Source organism: Eurytemora carolleeae, unplaced genomic scaffold, assembly GCF_000591075.1.
Source record: "Eurytemora carolleeae unplaced genomic scaffold, Eaff_2.0 scaffold459, whole genome shotgun sequence".
NCBI classification, from domain to species: domain Eukaryota; kingdom Metazoa; phylum Arthropoda; class Copepoda; order Calanoida; family Temoridae; genus Eurytemora; species Eurytemora carolleeae.
The window spans coordinates 174,347-198,339 of record NW_019396361.1 but is presented as its reverse complement, the minus strand read 5'-3'; the positions used below and the strand labels follow the sequence as shown (position 1 = coordinate 198,339).

The following is a 23,993-nucleotide window of genomic DNA, read 5'->3' as shown; positions in this document are numbered from 1 at the left end:
TAACGGTGCACCTTTTCTCCTCCGTTCTTTGTATTTTTTCTTGCTGGGAAACTTATGTATATGATATTTGGTATAATAATCTAAGTTTTAAACAGCAAATATGCAACTGATCTGAAAACTGCGATAACAAAGAGGAGCCTGAAGAACTTAGGCGTGCTCCTATCATTATTTTAAAATTTTATATTTTAATTTTTGAAAGATATAATTGATAAAAAAATGAAACGTCTGTATAACGTGACCAGAATTTCCACCAATGACAAAATGTGTGAAGTACACCTACCGTATGGAAACTGTATCACATGCCCATGGTCATGTGATACAGAGGTATCAGTTATATTATCAATTATATCTATCAAAAATAAAAAATTATCAAATCCAAATAATGATAGGAGGAAACCGAAGGTCTTCATCTGGGTTAATGTATTGATTTACTGTGTATTGATTGTATTGATTTAGAGAAAATTAAATAGTTTTCAAGAACATTTTATTCTATGAAAGATGTTCTAGGACCCAAAAGGTTACATAGCACAAATGTGTTTTATACCTTTTTTTGACTTAATTCCACTCTAAACTAATCTATTCTCTTTGGAATTACAGTATATTAATTTCGTATTTAGTAATAGTGTAAAGTGTGGAGCTGGGGAGGGGGATTGTGAAATTGATAATGATTGCTCTGGTTCTCTTATCTGTGGAAAGAACAACTGTTTAGAGTAAGTAAAATATTATTAAGATTTACTGCAGCCATTAAATGCAATTTGAGTTTTAGTAACTTCCCAAATTTTAAATATCCCCAATGTGATCTTTGCAAGTTTACAGTTCCAAAGTACTGTCACATCACATTCATAACTGCTTTAGCAACTGCCTATTCGATAACTACAGCGCTTGCTTCCATATAGTATCTGGCTCTATGGCTAGGATTTCTTTTATATACTAGCAGCAGCCCTTGGTTCCTAGCTTAGCCTACCAGCAGCATATCCTAGCAGCAGCACTATGTCCTCTAATGTATCTTATCAGAAGTGATTAATAGTCCCTGAATACATCCTAACTGAAGTGCTTGGTCAGAGGAGTAGCCTACCAGCAGCATATCCTAGCAGCACTATGTCCTATAATGTATCCTCTCAGCAGTGGTTAGTCCTTGAATACATCCTAACTAAAGTGCTTGGTCAGAGGAGAAGCCTACCAGCAAAATATCCTAGCAGCACTATGTCCTATAATGTATCCTCTCAGCAGTGGTTAGTCCTTGAATACATCCTAGCTGAAGTGCTTGGTCAGAGGAGTATCCTATCAGTAGTGCAGCACTAGGTCCCCTAGCATATTCTAGCAGCATGATTTGATCCTTAAGCATATCTTAAAGTTGGGCACTCCTTTCCTAGTTTCAATATTTTGTCTGCTAAATTATTCTAGCTGCCATGTTCACTGAATGTGTTTGCTAGCATATCCTTTCTGTAATGTTTGATCCCCTTAAAGACTAGAGAATCCTTCTGATAGGGCATACAACCCTTTCTCCTCTTTAGTTTCTTGTCCTCTAGTAGGCTAGTATATCTTAGCTGCAACACTTGGTATGATAGCATTAGGGCTGGGCGCGTTCCTTTGTGGAACGATCGTCCTTTCCCTAGAACGAACGGAACGATCAAGAACGATCCCATCATTCCGAAAAAAACGAACGCTTAGAACGCGTTCTTAAAAATTTTGGAACGATTAGTAAAAGAACAGAACAGAACGGAACGGGAATTCCTTGAAAAGAACGGTTAAAATAGTTAACGAGTTCTTATTTTCAAGAACGCATTCTAAGTTGGGAACGCATTTTAAATCAGGAATGTGTTTCCAGTTCAGATTTATTCTGTATATGTAGTGAACAGAAATTGAAAGATAGAATTATTCTAAATGACATTAGACTCATTAGAGAAAATAATATAGGAAAGAAAGGAGGGAAAAAATACGGTTATAAAAGCGTAAGAATATAATTATGCGAAATGTTGAAAGAAATTGTTTTCTATAATTGATTTCTATATCTTTTTGATATTATTGAAATATTGATTATGAAAATTAAATATTTTTCAAAAAACTACAAATTGGGTAACCCGGTTTTAGCAATTGTTCTATACTAAGAACAGAATGGGGGGATGGAAATGTTCTTTGACTAAGAACGGAACGAGAGGGATGGAACCGTTCTTTAAATAAGAACGCCAAGAACGGAATGGAACGGGAAGACCGTTCTTCTACTCAGAACGGAACGGAACGGAACAAAACGGAACGATACAAGAAAGAAGGAACGAGAACGGAACGATTTAGCTGAAGGCCCTCGTTCTAGAACGGAACGGAAAGATTTTTAAAAAGTCGGAACGTGCCCAGCCCTAGATAACATTACCTCTCTGAAATTTTCAGTCCCCTAGTAGGCTAGTGTATACGTAGCTGCAGTGCGTGGTCTGCAAGCCAATCCTCTCTGAAGTGTCTGGTCCGGAGTAATCTTATGTATCTTAACTGGAGCACTTGGTCTACAAGCCGCTCCTCTCTAAAGTGTTTGGTTCCCTAGTAGACTAGTGTATCTTAGTAGCAGAGCTTGGTCTGCAAGCCAACCTTCTCTTTAGAGTTTGCTCCCCAACTGGATGAGTGTAACCTACCTACCCCCCTGTGGCTTTTTCTATATATTTTTAAAACAGTTGACATTGGAATGCTTTAATTTCTTTACTTTTTCAACATCATAGATGTGAATTAATTTTTTTTTATGCAAAGGGCAGGGTGGAGGATGGTCAAATGTTTGGTTAGGGCTTAAAACTTTTTTATTAATTAAGCTACAGGGCTAAAATTTATAGATTTAAAAATAATTATTCTACAACATCTTTCCGACGTACTTTTCGGACTTTTTTAATTCTCTCTTGCACCCAAACCATTGAATTTAGAGGTCTATTTTTTAATGAGCAGGCCTTGAAAGTTGGTTTCAGAGCATGTATAACACTCCACAAAAAAAAACAATATTCCTTTTCCTTCGTGAATAATTTCGAAATTAAAGGTGTTTGCTGTTCATCAAATAACTCGACTATTCATTAAAAATACTTACCATTCATCTACTGCCACTTGGCCTAGCTCTTCTTTTGATGAGCCTGTGTTTGGTTCCCTACTACCCTAGTTGCATTGGGAATTTATCCGAAAAGTGTGTAACGCTAGTTATCAAATAAATAATCATTTGTAGGCACTAAAAATGGTCAGCAATTTATAATGTTTATAATGTTTATAAACTTCTAAATTTGTTTAATTAGTTATAGAATTGGAGGCTCTCCTGATAAAGTAAAGCAAAAATTGTGATGTTATTACTCATCATCATTTGTATGAAACATACTAAATATTTTATAACAAAATTTTTTAGATGTCATTAAAGATAGTTTTCTATTAGTTTAAAGCAGTATTTTAGGCTGGTAAAGTGATCAAGGCCTAAAAAATCTTGGTTGGAATTGCTGGGTCAAAACTTTGCAAACCAATTATTATTTGAACAAGTATTTTATTCCGATAAAATTTATCTCGAAAAGTAAAATCTATAATTTTATTTGTTCCAGTCTGCACCCTGGTGCAGGGGGGATGTGGGATGCTGATGATGATTGTTGTACACAACGCTGCACTGCTAAACATCCATGTACAGAAGGACAAGGGCACTGTACATCAAACACAGATTGCCAGGTGATGTGTGTCATTCAAAATCCAGCTATAAATACAACATTTTACACATTTTCCTTTATTGAAAATTTATTTAAAAGCTTAAAAGTTTCACAACCTTATAGTTATAATCTTGACGATGGATACTTTTGATATTTCAAATTTAAATTATTTCATTGTTTGACATATTAAAGTCTACCGCATTGGTTTGCAATTAGGTATTAGACAATCAGAGTTTGTTGCAAATACTTAATTCCTCTTATTACACTGTTTTGTTTTGATTTATATTTTTCTAGGGAAATCTGTTATGCGGAGCTAGTTGTCTGGATACCACATATTTTCCCAGGTATTTACTTTCTAAAGGGAGAGACCCCCAAGGATGGGTAGTGGAACAGAGAGTGTTGTAGTAAATAGTGATATATTAGGAATAATTTGATATCAGTGACATGTTAAAAGATGAAATAAAAGAGGACAATTCAACTTAAAATGTCAATTGGAGGACTCGCTGCTTGACCCTGCCCTCTGGTCTCAAAAAAAAGGACTGGACCATGCCCCAAATACACTGACTCTATTGCAGACTTTAGACTCTTTGATGTTATCCTCTTTATCCATCCTTTCTTCATCCTGGAGAAGATGGCATAGAATGGAGTTGATAAACTCTCTCTATCAGACTTCGTTATCAACTGAATAATCCTGGTTCAATATTTTCTTCTATACTGCTGGCTGAGCGGTCATCTACGCAACATCATCTTTGAAACGTGATAAAACTCATCTAAACCAGCTGGTTACCTCTAACAGGCCAAGGGAGAGGAAAGAGGGGTTGATACCCTCTCCCTCGGACTTCGTTATCAACTGAATAATCCTGGTTCAATATTTCGTTTTATACTGCTGGCTGAGCGGTCAAGAGGAAGGAGAGGGGGGGGGTCTACAATTTATTCAAATGTTTATAAACTTTTCTCCAGGCGGATTCACAATGTGGAGTCCGTTCAGGTGTAGCACATTTTTTATCTATAGCTGCCATTGAATTAATCCTAATATTTCATACATAAATGCTACACTCTAGCACTCCTTGCTGTTAATCCCTTTAATTCAATCAATTACTATTGTTGACCTTTAAAAAAGTCAAAAATATTCTAATAAAGAAATCAGAAAAAAAAAAAAAATATTCTATAACATTTATTTAAGAAAAATAATATTGTTTTGAAATATTTGACCAAGACATAAAGATTGTAAATTGGTTGGTTCAGAAATTAATAAAGGCAAACGACAGACATCAGCAGCAACTTCATGTTGGTAATGTATAACTTCATATTGGTGGTGCAGATCCACTAGAACTGGAACAACAGGTTTCTTCTCTCTCCAGGTTCGCTTAGTAAACTCATTAGAGTTGAGATTATCCTCTTGTGGAGGAGAGTTAGAACCCTTGGAACAGGGTGAGTATCCTCTTGTAGAGGAGATTAGAGAAAAGGCTACGGCATTTGAGTCGGAAAAATCGTCTTCCTTATATTTCGAATTAATTTTAACAACTATATAGTGTACAGTGTATACACATTATACTTTAACTCCTGTATTATATAAATGAATTTTAATTTAGTTACAGTGGAAAGAAATTATATAAATACAATGAAAACGACTTTTGATGTCAATTTTGATTTAAATCAAGCTGTTAAACTCATGGATAAACTGAAACATAAAAGTTAAAAGAAGCTATCAATTAAAAAAGCTTCTCTTTGATTACTTATAACCCTGAAATTCGTAAAATAATCGTTAACAATCAAAACTGTAAAAAATCGTCTTTATTGTATTGATATAATTGCTTACCACTGTATATACGTTTGAATTTAGGAGCTTACCAAAATGTTCTTTAATTTTCTGTATACATAAATTTTAGACTAGTTGAAGGGAGTGTTCGCGAAAAATAAAATGGCTGAATCTAAATCAAATTTTGATTGGATTTTTTACTTATTTGTAGCAATTAAATCAAAAATTGATTGGGATTCAGCCCATGCCCACTTTCATTTTTTGGCGAACACTTTCTTAAATGTGAATTTTGTTTTTTCAATAAAAGTCCCTTTTTCAGAACTCAGTTCTTTGGAAACTCTGAAACCTTCTACTCATCTTCAGATAAATGCTGTTACAAAAAATGTGACAAGGAAAGCTTTGGAACATTTAATTATAGACTGTGTTATAGACTGAATTCTGATTAATTAGGATTTGATTGCGACTAATTTTACTCCTTCTCATAGCCTCCATAAGGTGGACATGATTGAAAATGCCAAATGCTTAGCAATCAATCAATACTGGTTAAAGGGTTGTTTTTAGAATATGTCCCCAGAGAGAACACCAAGATCCTCATATGGATGGGTTTACTCCCCTCCTTTTCTTCTCTTTACCTATAAGGACTTTAACCAATTATCCTTAACTGGATACAATTTAGTCTGGATCCGGAACTTTAAACCGATTGAAAAGCTTTCATAAAAAAATGCTTTTTTAAATGCTTCGTAAATTCTAAATTAAATTTTATAATGGTATCTTTGCTTGTCTTATTGAAGAAATCTGAAAGTTCAATTTATTTAAAGCAGTTTTTATTCAGTTTTTAACCTTTTTTTCTAGTTCATCGCAGCCATGAATTTTTTTTTTTTACTTTGCAAAATCATTAAACTAATACATTTACTATTGAAATTGTATTTCGGCAGAAATCCTTCAAAAAGAGGTGTTAAAAGAGTTGTTGGTAGTTCATGCTCATGCTTTAATGGGTATTGTAAGAAGTTAAATCTCATAAGCCGAATTTTAGAAGTACAATCTGTGTCTCTATGGTTCAACTGGATGCCTTACAAGTGAGGATTGTAAAGCTGGTCTATACTGCAAGTATGTATCTATATATATATAAAGTTATAATGTCTCTGTCCCGTAATCCGATCATATATAATTAATGAATCCTGGACTGGTTTGCCTCAAATTTTTGATTGTGGAACCTGGGAAAACCATGTGAAGGTTCGTACCGAGAGATTCTAATTTGAGTGGGTCCACTTTCAAACGGAAAAATAGCTAAAATCGTATTTTATGAAGAAGCATGGGTAAATGGCAAGGTTGAATTTGAGTACCCTAGGCAATAATGGGTTCTCAAACTAATTATGTCTAAAAATACTAGCTTGGGAACCCAGCTTCGCCTGAAATCTAAGTTTTCTTTATAAAGTCAACCTACTTAACTTAAAACTTTTTAACCAAGCTAAGATTATTCATATGAAATTAACTTAGCCAAGTGTATGTTCAGTCTGGATGATATGATCATAAATGAATGTTCGAACTGATGTAGCATCATTATATTGTTAAGATATTAATTAATGTTTAGAACTGATGTAGCATCATCATATTGTGAAGATATAAATGAATGTTTAGAACTGATGTAGCATCATCATATTGTGAAGATATAAATGAATGTTTAGAACTGATGTAGCCTCACCATATTGTGAAGATATAAATGAATGTGATCCTGTTCCTCGTATGAGGGATGGACATTACCCAGGAGTTCTTCATTGTGGGTAATCTTCTTATGCATAATAAAGCTCTTTGCATATATATATATCAGTTGAAACGCAACAATCTTCTTATAACATTTATATATACATATATTCATATGTATATTAGATATAGCTGGCAGCAAAGCAACAAGACCAAATTGGCTAACATTTTTTTAAGGAAACCAATTGGTAGTGGGTACCCTGGGATTGAAATAAGCTATAAGGATGTAAGCTATAAGAGAGTTCCCAGTAAAATTCACAATGACACAATTGAAAGCTTTGCCTAATCGATAAAAGTTTTGTCTGAGTAAGTTTCTGTCTTTTTTTTTTAGGTTTTTATTTGAGGTTTCACTGCAAAAGTCACTTGTGCAACAATAGAGAAATCATTATAATTTAACCTTTTCCAGACAGAAAACAGGATTTTATTCCAAATTATTATTAAGATCACTGTTTAATGTGAACAACATTTGCCAAGAAGATAGTGAAAACCAGAAACAATATTTAGGCAAAAAATAGTAAAAATGTGAAATGATGTTTAATCAAGATATATAAGCATATGTATAACCCTTAGCTGTCTATTGTTGTTTAGTTATAAGGGCCTAAAAGTTTTTTATTATATATCATTCATGGTAATTTATGTGCTGGACTAAGTCCTTGGGTTTATTTATTATTTCTACTGTCTCTTTTATTGATAATTAAGGCAAAGCGTAATTTTTCTCAGAAAAGAAAAATCAAATTGTACTTATTTATTGAGATAATTTGTTCCATTTGAACAATGTAAACAACCGTTTCCCTGAGGTCATATGCACAAACAAGGCTATATAAACAAGCCAAATGAACTGATTTTTTGCCACACAATCTAATTTTCTAACCCCAATATCTTTTCAACCAAATGTCGTTTTCTTAAACTTTAAATTTTCTATATCAAACCGGCGTTGCCCGTGGAAAATTTTTTTATCTAAAATTGTTTGAAAAAAAAATCAATTTTTTAACCCATGAGTGTCCACAAAAAATTTCAGCCCAATCGGAACAGTTGTTTGGCCAGCCATATGCAGCATATATATATATATACGAATGTCTTGTTTTATTACATAGATATTTTGGACAACAATAAATAAAAACTTCAAAATATTTTATAAAAATAAAATAAAAATGTATTAAGAAACCATGCCACATGCACTAACACAATTGGAAGCTTCAGCTGCAAATGCATGCCTGGGTTTACAGATTGGCAGATGCATGATGGGTGTGTAGATATAGATGAATGCGCTATAGGTAAATTTAATTATATACAATTTCAGTAATTTTCAGTCTTTTTAAGCCACTCTTTCTGTCGGTATCTGATGCTATTTTTTGTCTGGGTTCAGTTTAGATATTTTGGTAAAAATAAATCCAATGGGGAAATACCTAATCCCATAGAAAAACTGAATGCCAAATCGTCAATTATGTTGAAATGTAGAAATGTAGCCAATTTTAAAACAAACATATTTCATTAAATCAAATATAAACATCTTTTAAAACTTGATTCATGTTAAGAGTTTTTTTAGTTAAAATTATTTCTAAATTGTCACTTTGAAATAAATATTTTGCCGCAATGATACATTTTGTACATGTAAATAATTTAGCTCCACTTAACTATTGCAATATTTAAGTGGAAACCTGATGTATCCAGTTTATTTAATTCTATTTTTATTTAATTGCACATATTTGATATTTAGTTTTAGTTACTAAAAATAGAATATCTGAGAAATATTATAGTGTTATTGATTGGAAAAAAAAAAAAAAATATTAAAGCTGATTTATAATTTAAAATTTTAGAATTGTAGGTTTTCTTATCTCCAAACATGCTTTAAAAAGATTGTGTAATGTTATTTAGGTACTGCAACAAGTAGATAATTCCCTTATCTGTAAAATTTGTTAAGATTTAAATATTTTGTGATCAACTATGTGCAATTTTTGTTCAAAATTAAGCCAAAAATTGCAAGTGTTTGCCATATAATTTATTTCAGTATAAATCATGTATCAGCCAATTGGGCAATTAAATGGTGCACTTAAATTGTGTCAATTGCAAACCTCATGATAAAAGATAACTTTACAATATGAAAGAACAAAAGTTAAACAAACTAGAATTCGTAACCTTCTATACCCGTTTCAATTGTTTGATACATGTTTATAGTTTTTTTTTTGTTTTCTTTCAGTCAAAATGTGACATACTTCATATTTAATTCATAAATTCATAAATTCAGAAATTGAAGTGTTCAAAACAATTCTTTAACATTTAATCAAACTTTCTTACATTGATTTTTTTAAACACAAAAATGCTTGTACTAAATGCCTTACTCCAACAATACTTTAGACTGCATCAATCAAGGTAGAACCCTCCCTGTATTCTTAAGTGTGTATCGCTCCAGATACAAATTGCTCTCAAACTCTTAATTCTCCAATAATACTTTAGTCTGTATCAATCCAGATACAACACTCTCTGTATTCGTCAGTATCTTTCAATCGAGATACAACACTCTCTGTATTCTAAAGTTGGTTTCAATTCTGATACAACTTTTTTTTATGCTCAAGTAAGTATCAATACAGATACAACACTCTCTGTATTGATCAGTATCTATCAAACAAGATACAAATCTATACTCTCTACCAAGAACTTATTACCTAATACCCTAATCAAGCAGAGTTCATATTCAACTAATCTATATTTTGGGTTTAATGTTACATGTCAATAATATGGACCGATGGGCCTGTTCAGAAATTAATTAATGTAGTTAGGGTACCATTAAGTTTTAACATAATATATTTATGTACAGGTATGTTCAAAGATGGAATTTAAAGAATTTGAGCCGCGGTTTAAATTAAGCGTCGTCTTAAATCTTGAAACATTTGATATAATTTTAACTGGAACCAACCATATTTAAGCCACAGCATAAATTTAAACCGTCGCTCAAATTCTTTAAATTCGGCCACAGGTTAACAATATATGGAGTTTATTACTATTTTTATTACATGCTTTTGAAAACCTGCGGCCGAATTCCAAATAAAACCACGTCACTAAACTGCCTAAATCTGGTTCTAATTGAGCGTCAGCTCAAATTTCATAACACTAAATACAGTTTCAAGTGGAACCAACTGGCTGTGTTTGAGCTTGGGTTTCCATTATTCCGGAACAAAATATCCATTTCGGAAATGATTAAGAAATTTGTTTGAAATGGAAACCAGAATTTTTCCGGTTTAAGTTACATAATCCGGATTTTTTTTCCGGTTTACAGAATGGAAACTGGAAATTTCCGGAACCATGTTCTGGTATTCCGGAATGTTCAGCAAAAAATTAGGGCTTTATTCCGTAAACCGGAAAAATGTCCGGGTCTCATTCTGTAAACCGGACAAATTCCAGTTTCCATTCCGCAAACCAAAAAAATCCTGGTTCTGTAATATAAACTGGAAAATGTCCAGGTTTCATTCCGTGAACCGGAAAAACTTCCAGGTTAACATTCTGGAAACCAGAATGGGATTATGAATTTGTGTAGTACACTCAAAATTTCTTGTTTTCCATAAGACGTAGACTCTATGTTTATCCATAGGTTTCCACTCTGCAGTGTAGTGCATGGGAACACCTACCTCCCTTACATGGACACACCTCCCCCTTCAGTTTTAACCATTTCAACACAACGTTAGACATAGAAAGCAATGTTAAAACATTAAAAGTTAAAACTTATTTATAGTTGTCATATATTAAATACGCATTTATTTCTATAGTTATATATTCACAAATATTTTACTATAGTTCATCATGACTATTGTACAGTTACAGTTTTCACTTTGCCCACAATATTTCTTGACAAATTAGTTTTTATTTTTCAAGAGGGTCATCGGATAGGCTACCCCCTCCCTCTTCTCTCCTCCGTATTTGATCAGGATGGGATGAAATCAACCATTAAAATAAGAGTTTATAAAAACTAGAATTTAAATTTGTGAATTAAAACAAATAATAAATTTCCGACATTTTTTCTCGCACACATTTTGAAGCCTTCACTTGGGCCATGTGAGTTGCCTCACAAATTTTGAAATCTGTCGGTTCAGCTGTTTTGACGTTTAATGAGAACAAACAAACAGACGAGCAAAGTATATAAATAGAGTGAGAACCAGAAAACTTTGGGATAGGAGGACGACTTTTAGACTAAAGTTATGACTTTAAGTAGTACAATGAACATGAGACACGGCAATTACATAGTGTATACTATAATGTATACAGAGTATGCAGACCAATTTACTTTGTAAAAAACATCAAATAGACTAAAAGATTGCTAATATATGTCGTCTTTCTTTCCACAGTTTACTGTTGATGAAATTATTTTGAGACATGGCAGTCAGGATTTATATTATTTCATGATAATTCACAGTAGTATTACTTTAACTAAACCACGCGCACATTCTAGTATTATTTAGATAACATTACTTACTAGTTATATCTATTACATAAGTTTAAGATGTCTTCAACGTTTTTCCGGAAAATTCCGGAACGATTTTTCCGTAAAACGGAAAAAATTTCCGGATAATTTCCGTACGTAAACCTTAACCCGGTATTCCGGTGGAAACCCTAGTTTAAGCCTTGTTTCAAACTCTTTAAATTGGCCTCCATATACACTTTCACTTATAAACACCCAAACACAAAATCAACATTAATTACAAACAAACAAAATAAACTATAAATAAGTATATAACTTAAAATAACAATAACCTGAATCCTGATTAAAAAGGTAACACTAGTAAAGCATTTAATGATTGTTTAGGAACAGATAACTGTGTTGCTAACAGTAACTGCTGGAACACAGCTGGTTCTTATGTCTGCACCTGCAAGGTAAATAATCAAGCATGCACAAAATCATCTTGACGTAGTATCATTTTCATCACCATTCATGTTGTCTTCAATCTACTTCAATGAAAATCAAGTTATCTATATATAAATTTGGCTTGTCTGGGTGTTTGTTTGTTTGTTTGTTTGTCTGTTTGTATCCAATAAACGTCAAAACGGCTGAACCGATCGGGCCCAAATTTTTTGTGGGACATCTAGGGGTGAACGTATAAAATGCCTGTTTTTGCTGAAAAATAGGTGAATTTTTTATTAACATAGGTATTTATGGTAGTAAGCAGATACTTTTCTTATAAAACTATAAGATTTTTTTGTAAAATCATGATAAAAAAAAATATATTTAGCAAGAAATTCAACTTTAAAAATCTTTAAATTGCCTCTTTTTTTTCTTTAAGACTTGCTTAAGTTTTTGTTCTACCGGTCAACCCTGGTCTGAATATATCATCAGCCTACCGGTCAACCCTGGTCTGAATATATCATCAGCCTACCGGTCAACCCTGGTCTGAATAAATCATCAGCCTACCGGTCAACCCTGGTCTGAATAAATGCTCTGTATCAGCCTACCGGCTGGGATTTCCTATTCTCACAACAATGCTTCAGACAATAGAGCTTTTCACATTGATTCCTTGCAATCTTCTGTTTTACCATGGCCCATATATTCTGAATTATAGGCCAGCCATTATTAAACTTTTAGGAGTTAGGACATTGTCAGTTTTAAACCAAACTTTGATTTATATTATTGATGACAACGTAAAAGGCTGGCTGCGATGGCTGATTATAGGTTTTTCTTGCCGGCAACCTGAGCACTGAGACCAGTATAGAGTTGATTTACACAAGGAAAAGCTTTAGTATAGTAAGGTACATTCCTTCTTGCAATAAAATATGGTCCCATCAGCTTATAGCAATGGTCCCCAACAGCTGTTCTCCTTACAGTAGAAGAGGTAAAGGAACTGGCTCTGCATGTATTAAATACCCTACTCCATAACGATTTCTCGAACCTGTATCTATCCAGGTACAATTTTCACTTATCTATCAATGTCTGAACCCGGACAGAATCTTGTCAGTTATCAATGTCAACCAGGACACGAGCTCGTAATCAACTAATGCCAAAGCAATGGGCTCGATCAGCTATCAATATCTACACGGACACTAGCAAGTAACTATCAATGCCTTAAACAGATTTTTGCCATTTTCAAGCTGGTCTTGGACCTCCTTTAGCTATATAAATCTTAGTTTTTTTTACAGCTGATCAGTTCCATCCCCAAGAGATAAAGCTATCCTCTATGCAGAGAAGTGTTGACCAAATCCGATAAGTTTTTAGCCATGAATCTTAACATCCTAGAGACATTTTGATATTTATTTAATTATGGTCGGATAATAATTAAATCTTGTGAGGAAATAGGTTGTAAAGTGTTCGGTTTATAATGGTGCACAAATCATGCACCATTTTTCACAATGAAATTGAGAAGAAACATTTATTTAGTTTGATAACCTAGAATATTATACGTTTTTAAAGGTTGGATATGCAAAGAATAAAGTTGGTGCCTGTGTAGATATGAATGAATGTGCTCAACAAGGAACATTGGATTACTGTGGGTGAGTTGTAATGAATATATAACATAGATTAACATCACAGTAGTTCTATACACTACAATGCATACCAACATGAGCATGCTCTCACACAAAAATGTCTAGGGCTACAAAAAGTATTTAAGTGAGTTAGTGATGTAAAATCAAAGGCAAAGACGTTCCGACACTTTAAAGTTGAAGCTGGCTTTTTTCATATATTTAACACGATTTCCAGTAGTTGTACAAGCAAGGCACCCTGCTCTGTCCAAGAATCAGGGTTTAACAAAATTTGTTTAACATTTTTTTTCATTTTAGCATAAATAAACAGAGTAACATAAGGTCCACAATAATATGCACGCCGCACCATGGGGACTAGGGAGGGAACCCCCGGACGCCATGAGCCTCTGCTATGTAGACATCGAGCCTCCCAGATTCGCTAGGCAGACTGAGCCTCCACCATGCAGACAAAGCCTACGCTAGGCAGACTGTGCCTTCGCTATGCAGTAAAAGAGCCTCCACCATAAATCTTGGTTTTTATGAGTGATGACAACTTTTAACAATTTTTTTTAACGTAGTGGCATAAGAATTTTTACTAAAGATTAGAGTTGTTCATTGATTGTCATGATTAGAAACATATATGGACTCATAAAGTGGTTTATAAGATTTATATTAAAAATTTAAACATGTCTTACGCAGAAAGGAAGATATTTGGAGAAATATTTCTGGAGTAAACTTGGTTTGTTTTGTTGTAATCTTTGATTTAAACAATACCTTATTTTGAAAAAATGTTAAGATTTAAATAATAAATACAAATTTTTTAGATTTAATTTGAACTTCAAAAAAAGGTATCGCTAAAATCAAAGATTATAAAAGATGAATTGAAATTAAAACTTTTTTTCTAAATAATTTCCTTTTTATGTAAAAAATGTTTAAAGTTTTAGAAACCACTTTATTAGTCATAATTAGGCACTATTTATGATAATTAATAAATACTTATCATCTTTGAGAAGCCTCTCATGCCACTATGTCTAAAAAATTTTTAAAAAATCTTCTATTTAAACTTAAAACACAAGTTTAAAAAAACCTCCTGTATTACACTTGTACATTTTGATGTGTTGCGCATGCTCATTTCTGCAAAGCGGAGGCTTGGTCTGCCTAGCAACTCTGGGAGGCTCGTGTCTGCATAGCGGAGGCTCATGGCGTCCGGGGTTCCCTCCCTCGGGGGACATGGTGTCCACTATATACACAGAGTAACATTGTAGATACACAATAAATACTACATACACAGATGAAAATCGGGGGCACAAGGTACAAAATAAAAATATAAACAGAGATATAATGGGGGCACAGAATACACAATACACATAAACAGATTAATACTTGGGTACACAGGGTACTCAATATTACACATAAACAGAGTAATATTGGGCACATGGGGTACTCAACACACATACACAGAGTAAAATTGTGTACACGGGGTACTCAATATACATAAACAGAATAATATTGGGTACACAGGTTCACAATACACCTACAAAGAGTAATATTGGGTACACACATGGTTCACAAAACACATACACAGAGTAATATTGGGTACACACTACACAGGGTACACAAAACACATACACATAGTAATATTGGGTACACAGGGTACACAATACACATACACAGAGTAATATTGGGGACACAATAGAGGGTCAGTTCAAAGGAAAAGCTGAATTCAAAAGTTTGCTTGACTTATCCAACACTTAGGACCATGTCCTGTTGTCGTAAAAAACCTTTTCATGGATATCTCACCTTTTTCAGGCCTAAGGCTACATGTGTGAACACTGTTGGAAGCTTCAGATGTGACTGTCTGGTTGGATTTGAAAATTTTAAACCTTATAAAGGCTGTTCAGATATTGATGAATGTGCAGGTATAAATAATTGGGGAAATATGTTAATTATATGAATATCAACCTGCTTGGGACTTTAATATAGATGAGAGCCTGCTTTTTCCTATAGTATTTTATGCCAACATTAAACGATCTAGCTGAAGGCCCTAAATCTAGAAACGAACTGATTGATTTCAAAAAAAGTTGGAAGGTTCCCAGCCTAGTTTTGAATTCCCTATATGCTAAAGACGATTTAAGCGAGACTTCTGTAGAGGATGAAACCCCCGAAAGAGGATTATAAATTCGAAAATTACTAGCATTGGATTCTGGACCCAGAGAGGACCTACTCGTCTTCCTCTCCTTTAATACAACCGTTATGCCACCATAGTTTCAGTATAAGTAAATATTTCCATTTACTGATAGCGCCGATTAAATTTTCATAACTCTAATTGGATAATGAGATAGAAAGAAAGATAGATGTTACCGCCAAACTTTTTCTATTGGTTCAGAATAGACATCAAACACATGACTGAAACCTGATTGGATTAGGCGCGAATGGACTCGGCATACAGGAGTGATGCATTATGTATTTGTATCTAAAACCGATGAACGTGCTTAAAAAATGACCTTAATATTATGTAGTGTTTTCTTTGTACAATGTTCAATTCTCATAATTTTCTAGTTGGCATTATAATTTAAAGTTATGTTACCGTCTAACCCTCTTGAACTTAGGCTTTAGGCCTAAATCTGTGCTTACTCAAAAAGCACTTGGATAAACTGTCTGAATTGCTATGTGAGCTCAATAGCTTGGAATAGGGATAGTAACCCCTTCAGCTCTCATACAAACCCGGAGCTAGGCTCAAATTGCATAGTTCCATTGATGTAACCCCTTCAGTCCTCATACGGACCCGGAGCTAAGCAGCTCTTTTGTATAGAGCTATAGAATGGACATAAAGTGGGGCGGATGATAAGTAGCCTTGAGTGTAATGTGTTGGGATATGTATCCGTTAAAAGATACCATCCTAGAGAAAATGCTTTTAACTCGTGTTTGAAAATGTGGAAAACCAAGCCACCCTTAACCCCAGAGTTCTATTTAAAGTCAAGTCAATAGGCTTGCACCACAGAAGTGGAGAAAATAGCTAGGATTCATCAGGCTAAGGCCAAAATAGGGTAGATCTAAAGCAAGGAGGTTTAAACCTAAATATGAAGCAGAAGACAGGTGGAGAGTCAGCCAAAAAGCTCTGGTTTTATTTAATTCAATAGTATCAAACATTATTTGTTCTTTTTTTCATAATGTAAATATATTTTTTTCCTATACTCTTTAGACTTTTTTATATCAGTTTCAGGCTTTACTTTTAAATGGTAAAACTATGTATTTTAATACCAAGCTAAATTTCTGTGTAGAATGCCTTCTCAGTAGGGTATTTAATAAAGGTTTTTAAAAGTATGTAAGCTTTTCTAAAATGTATATCATACAACAACATCATAAATTTTTCAAAATTGATATCTGACATTCTTTTCTTTACTTTAAGATCCTAGGATTTGCGGGACGGGCTATAAGAATTGTTATAATAATATTGGAAGCTACACTTGCGACTGCATGGTTGGTTGGACAGATTGGACTCCAGTAGGAGGCTGCATCAGAGACTTCTGTTATATAGGTATTTTTCAATGATACCTAAAACCCTTTGACTGTTCATTGAGTAAATAGACCTGAATGCGCTACTTTCGTAACTGGACATTACTGAATTTTTTACATTAAAACTGTTTCCAAAAACTACAAAATTCCAAGCATGAATATTAATAGTTTTAAAACTTAAAATATTTTTTGTAGAAAAATGAGAACAAGTCCCACAACATTGATCAGTTGAAGAATTTAAGGGAATACTTTTGAAAATCGGTCATTGCCATCTTGGCATGGATCGGGGTCACTTAAAATTACTTGAACATTCTCTTTCAGAGCCCGCGATTTAAAAATTCGAGAAAATAGGGCTTGGGTATAAGCTATCGTTGGGCCTTATTTACGGTTTGAGCTTTCGGATACAAGCTGCATCTTATTTTCAACAGAGTTGAGTTAAAAAAAACTGGTTTAATATTCTATTTGGTGGATTTTCATGGTAGGAATTGGCGCATTCCGGGTTCTTATGAGAACAAGACTAAACATTGGGCCTTATTCTCCACTAAAACCAACCAAGGTCGGTTTTATTTTCATTGGGCTTAACTCCTTAAGTCGAGCCGAAGATCTTGCAGCTGGCAATCAAGTGACACAAGCTGGCGTCAGAGTTGGGTCTTAAAGTCAGGTTTAAGGAAATACGGCTCAAGCCGGAGTTTTTAAATCGCGGGCTCAGGTTGTCTTCTCTGAAAAATATTCTGGTTTAATGTCTTACTAAATTAAATGTTTTTAACTGGAGTAATCTTTAAGATGTAAACCATTGAAATTTATGTTTTAGATAGGCCCAATTGTTATGCTAATGCCAAGTGCGGGAACACTGTATTGGGAAGCACTTGTCTTTGTGAACCATACTGGCATTACTGGGTGGATAAAAAAGGGTGTTTAACAGGTGAGAAACCTTTAAGTCCACCATTGAGCATCGTTTTCTTGAACAAACACAATTTTTGAGAGTGTACACAATTTTTGTGAAAAAGGGTGTTGTTTAGAGAAAAAAAGCGAACGATGGATGAACAACATAGTTTGTTCAGAGAAAAGAAAAAGTTTTTGTTTTTAAAAAACCAACGATAAAGAAATCAAAAGCAAACGATGTAATAACAATCAAACATACTTGAAAAAAACAATCATTTGTTTACTGAACGAACTGATTTTTGAAGATCAATTGTTTTTACCAAAGTTTCGAAAAAAGAATCATTTTTTTACTAATCGAACGATGTTTTTGAACAAATCTTTAAAAAAACGATAGTTTTTAACTGAACGGACGATTTTATTGCACAAACGATTTTACTGAATGTACAATTGTTAAATAAAAAACAACAAAAAAGATGGAAATTGAATGATAATTTTGAAAACGAACAAAATAATATTTTTTTGAATAATTGAAAAGAAAACAGAATTAAATTTTTAAGCATGTGAAAGGTCTGAAAACCTAATAACCTTCGATAATTTTCAAACACGGACAAAAACAATAACCGGCTTTATCCATTTTCAATATTATCTGAAAATCATCTGAATGAGACATTGGCCTGTACGTTAAACCAACTTAAACTGCTTTATTTTTGTTTTTCATGTTATCACTATATGTTAATATATAAATAAGAAAATATCAATTTACATCCAGGAATGAAGTCTCACCATCAACATTGTTTTTCGTTTTAAAACGAAAAACAACAAAAATTTCTGTATCCGTTACAGAACAAATTTTTTTCTTTATAAATGACAATTTTTCAAAACGAGTATTGTAAAAAACGAAAGTGCCCATCCCTACTTTTAAGCCACTACTGAAAGCTGGGTTTCAATCAAGTTTTAGCTTTTAGAATCTCAACTCTGGTTTTGTTTTGCAGAGTGCTTGGGTCGGTCCTCTGATGCGACGTGCTGCACCAAAACAGAACTATGCGACTATGGGGAGGGGGATTGTGACAGGTAAATGGTATATCCTTCAACATTAAAGGGAGTGTTCGCGAAAATTAAAGGGGGTAGATAAACTAGAATAGATTGCTCATGTCGTCTTCACCATACCGGAGGGTTACAGTTGAAATTGAAAATGGCCATTTGCTATGGTACTACCTACTGACATACAGTATATTGGATATAAAGGTTTGCGGCAAGTATATTTGTACTCTGTACAAATTTATGGGGGCTTGTTTACAAATATTGCAGACATTCTCTAGGAAATTACCCATTTTCAATTTGTTTAAACCTATTTTGTTTATTTTTTTTTAACCTAATTTTGTTTTATTTCAGGATCTCTCTTCAACTTGTCTTGAGTGCAATAGAGAAATCTATTGGCTACTGCAAATTGTTACTTAATCTTTTTACAACTGAGACGAAGTTCCCAACCTATGAATATAAGATATACTTTTTGATAATTATGTATTCTTAATTTTTTCAATGTTGTTGGCTTATCAATAAAGAGATTTTTTAAACTTTACTTTCATTTACACATTTGTCTTGTATACTTTTGTGTGTTTGGACTTCAGAAATTTTCACTTTTAGAATCTGTTTTGGATATTTTAATTTCAAAAGGGTCATAAAAAAGTCGACATTTATTACTTTTGAAAATGTACCAATTTAAACAAAAAAGAAACACAAATTTAAAACGATTTTTAATGGCGACTTTCAGGGCAACAGTCAACCATATAAAGGCTGGTGGGTTCTGAATCTATGAATAGTCTGGGGGGGGGGGAGCTTCTCACGCCCCTCCCATTAAAAAAAGGCCTTAGAGAATAGGTATAGAATTAAAATGCATATTCAAAGACCAATTTTTCAACGCCAGCTCATTGAAAAAAAATTAAGATAGATAATTCTAATAGTTTGGGCTCTAGGGAAGGTTAAAAAAAAGCCAAAAAAAGGTAAAATTGTAATTTTTTTAAACAGATATCCAATTGTGACATATGTTTCTAAATCCACTTTTTAAGGAATTTTTAAAAATATAATTTTTAGATCTGTAGCTTAAGTCACAAAAAAGTTAATGGCCATTTTAGATTTTTTTACACAGACTAAACTTTTTACCGGCCTGTACCCTACCCTATGGCATTAAAAAGAATTGACAGAAAAATCCTTAATAACTATTCATTAAAAGTCACAAAATTTCACAGTAGTAGTGACAAAAATGAGAGTGTTAGGACCAAAAAAAACTATAGGGCCAAGCCTGTTTGAGGTTAAAAGCTAAAATAGTTGATGGGAGAAGCCTACTTCTTTAAATAAATTAGCAGAAAAAATACTCTACAGATTGTCCCCGAGAAGTAAAACGTATTCAATGACCTCTTCAAATGACGAGTTCATGATGTACAGTCTGCATCAAATAGATTCTAGTACAATAGATGGCAACGTAGAATTTGTACACTCTCAGTACAGTTGTATTCTGTCGTCACAAGTGTCAATTCAGTTTTTGTGTCCGACAAAATCATCAATAATAGTGATAATATTTGAATAAAGTGCTTTTCTTACAGTAAAATAAGTGCAATTTTATGTGTTCTTTAGTTTCTGTTTTTACACTTTTTTATTTCATCTTGGGAAACATGTCAACTAATTTGAGAAAAATTCGTTTTCCTTGTTATATTTGACACTTGTGACGTAGTGTATAATTGGTTGATTTCTCTGTTGCCACCTATTGTACTTGATAATCTATTTGGTCTGCATGAACAATCTATTCTTATTTATCTAGGGGGTATGGGCTTACAGCAATAAATAATCGCTTTTGATCGCTACAAATTATTCTTCGATCTGTTGCGTCTATAATGAGAAAATTGTTAAAAACATCTCATACCAAAGAACGTAGATTCCTTACAAATTCTGAAAGTTGCAACATACGACTCGGATCATAACAAAATCAATTTAATTCCAAACAAAGCATTCAGATATTACAACTTATAGTAATCGATTATTTTTCAACGCATTCAGATATAGTTAATATTTCATAATATTTTTTACTTTCTATGATCTGAGAGTGACTTTTGAAGACACCCCTTCCTGTTTTGAGGATTTTTATAATGAAGACGACATTTTCCATACTTTCCGGGAATGCGCCAGTCGTGAAAACAAATTGTAAGCGAAATATTAACTTAAAAAAACACAAAATAAAAAATATTATGAATTATCAATTATATACAAATGCGTCGAAAAATAATGGATGACTATAGGATTATTATCTAAATTATTTGTTTGATATAAATTAGATTTTTTTATAATCCAAGTTGTATGTTCCAACTTCCTCAATTTGTATGAACGCTTCGTTCTTCGGTATGAAACGTTTTTAACAATTTTCTCCTTATAGACGCAACAGATAGAAATAAGATTATTAGCGATCAGAATGATTATTTATCGCCGTAAGCCTATAGCCCCTCTCATTTTTTGCGAACACTCCCTTTAACATCAAGAAAGAGTTGGGTATTTGCAAGTCTAACTATTGTAAATAATCCGCAAATAATTCTTTTCAATCAACAATTTCTCATGTTTTATAATATCTATTATTATTAATACAAAATAGAATATGTCACATAATTCATTTCATATGACGTAATCATAGTGATTTTATATAAATGAATAAATGATGATTTTTATGGATGTAAATTGAGTTAAAGTATTACCAAGTTCTCATTTTAGATTTAGTTTCCCAATTATCCCTGATATCAATATGACTTTGCTTTATTTGTTTAGTGACGCGGATTGCAAGCCTGGACTGACTTGTGGAACTGACAACTGTATACAATTCTATGCTGGGGCAGTAGCATCCTACGACTGCTGTATCTAATTCTATTTTAGCGTAGTAGCATCCTACGAATACTGTATCTAATTCTATATTGGAGTACTAGCATCCTATGACTGCTGTTTTTAATTCTATATTGGTGTAGTAGCATCCTACGACTGCTGTATCTAATTCTATATTGACATAGTAGCATCCTATGACTGCTGTATCTAATTCTATATTGGCGTAGTAGCATCCAACGACTGCTGTATCTAACTATATTGATGTAGTTGCATCCTATGACTGCTGTATCTAATTCTATATTGGCGTATTAGCATCCTCGACTGCTGTATCAATTCTATATTGGCGAAGTAGCATCCTACGACTGCTGTATCTAATTCTATATTTGAGGAGTAGCATCCTGCAACTGCTGTATCTAATTCTATATTGGCGTATTAGAATCCTACGACTGCTGTACCTAATTCTTTTTGGTGTAGTAGCATCCTTTGACTGCTGTATCTAATTCTATTTTGTGGTGGATTTTTGGGACTCAGGCCCCTTGGGTTAGGGAAATCTATGATTTCTTTTATATGCCCCTGTTGGTCATTGATTGTATGATATTCACAATATTTCAAATGTTTTAAGTGGAATTCATCAAAAGAATATAACAAATTTAGTTTGAAACTTTGAAATTCGTTTTAATTAGATCTTTAACAAACATTTTAGACAATGTGCTAAATTTGAATACTATTTGCATTTTATTGATTATGTAAAAACAAAGAAATAAATTATTGAATGAAAGCTTGGTTTTTGGTTAATAGACTCTCAGGTTGGTATCATACAAAAACATCTCAAATATAATAGGTGTTTCATCCATGTTAAATATTTTTAGTATTTTAGTTTAAAACTAAACTTTTGATTGATTCAAAGCAAAAACAACAGACTTATGCACTGATCGAATTAAATTTAAACTTTTAACAATTCTATAAAATCTAAATGTGTTTGATTTTTCAATAAAACTTTTAAAACTAAATTAAAACTTTTGATTAAATAGTTAAAAAGCAAAAAAAAAACTGTCCCCTGACTGATGCATATATTGATTTAAAGTCAAACTTTTAATAACTCCACGAATTTTATTAATGCATTTTAAACATAGAGAAAGGAAAAAAAAAGTTAAATCTTATCTCATAATCGCCTCATATGTTCACAACCGACCATCCTTTAGCAATATTGATGAGCTAGACGATTGTGTACATCACAATATGTACATGTATCTAACACTCGCGTTATACCTGAATGTGTGCTCTATTTCATATTTCCAGGGGGGATTTTGTGGAATTGATCAATTTTAAGATTTCTTTTCTTTAGATAAAGAAAGTTTGAGAATTTGGACTGCTAATATTTTACGATCTAAGTATTCAATTATTTACATTAAACCACCACTAAGAAATATGATTACTCTAAATACAAGTGTGAAAAAATGTTTAAAGAATAAATCATTTAACAATGAATCGTTTATTGTAAAAAGGCTATTGTAAAAATTTGCATTTAGAAAATAAGGTTTTTTGAGTATTATGTGAGATTTTCGGTATTAAAGCTTGAAAATAAGCTAATGATATGGGGCAATCTGTATGTAAACATATCATGATGTACATATCGATCAGTCTATCAATTTCGCAATTAATGAGGTAAGCTTTATCTCTTGGTTTCCTTTTCTATGATTTTTAAGTGTATAAAGTTTAAAATGAATTCCTGAAACCCATTTGTTATCTCCACTCTATTAATTTTATATTATAAACCCGGTCCTGTCCCTGATACTTTAATTTTAGGAATTTGAAACTTTCAATAACTTTAAATTAACAATGTTTGAAATCAAATATATATTAGTTAAAAATTAAGTGTTTTTCTGTCGTTTTCAAGTCCAACAATACAAAATTTTTTCCCATAACCATTTCAGGCTGAAAATTATTCAATCCCTGTTTTCAAATGGCTTTTATCAATTTGTTAAAATAATTAAATTGCAGTGAAAAAAATGCCATACTTTTAAAACTTGGTCTTCACGGTTAAACTTAACCCCCTTTTTAATCATTTTAGATTTAAATTTGGTATAAATCTGGTTCGTGAAATGGTATAAATCTGGTTCGTGAAA

General features: G+C 32.9%; 1 protein-coding gene across 1 annotated transcript; it reads left to right on the top strand.

Moving 5' to 3' along the window:
• The first annotated feature begins 525 nt into the window (after positions 1 to 525).
• LOC111701718 (latent-transforming growth factor beta-binding protein 4) lies at positions 526 to 22,645 on the top strand. The gene is made up of 14 exons (XM_023473123.1): positions 526 to 710; positions 3,552 to 3,672; positions 3,945 to 3,994; positions 5,729 to 5,801; positions 6,443 to 6,516; positions 7,095 to 7,190; positions 8,332 to 8,444; positions 11,966 to 12,033; positions 13,562 to 13,641; positions 15,421 to 15,530; positions 17,021 to 17,149; positions 17,939 to 18,049; positions 19,002 to 19,080; positions 21,817 to 22,645. The coding sequence occupies exons 2-14, from the start codon at positions 3,574 to 3,576 to the stop codon at positions 21,908 to 21,910; spliced, it is 1,176 nt and encodes a 391-aa protein (XP_023328891.1). The 5' UTR covers positions 526 to 710; positions 3,552 to 3,573; the 3' UTR covers positions 21,911 to 22,645.
• The last annotated feature ends 1,348 nt before the right edge of the window (positions 22,646 to 23,993 follow it).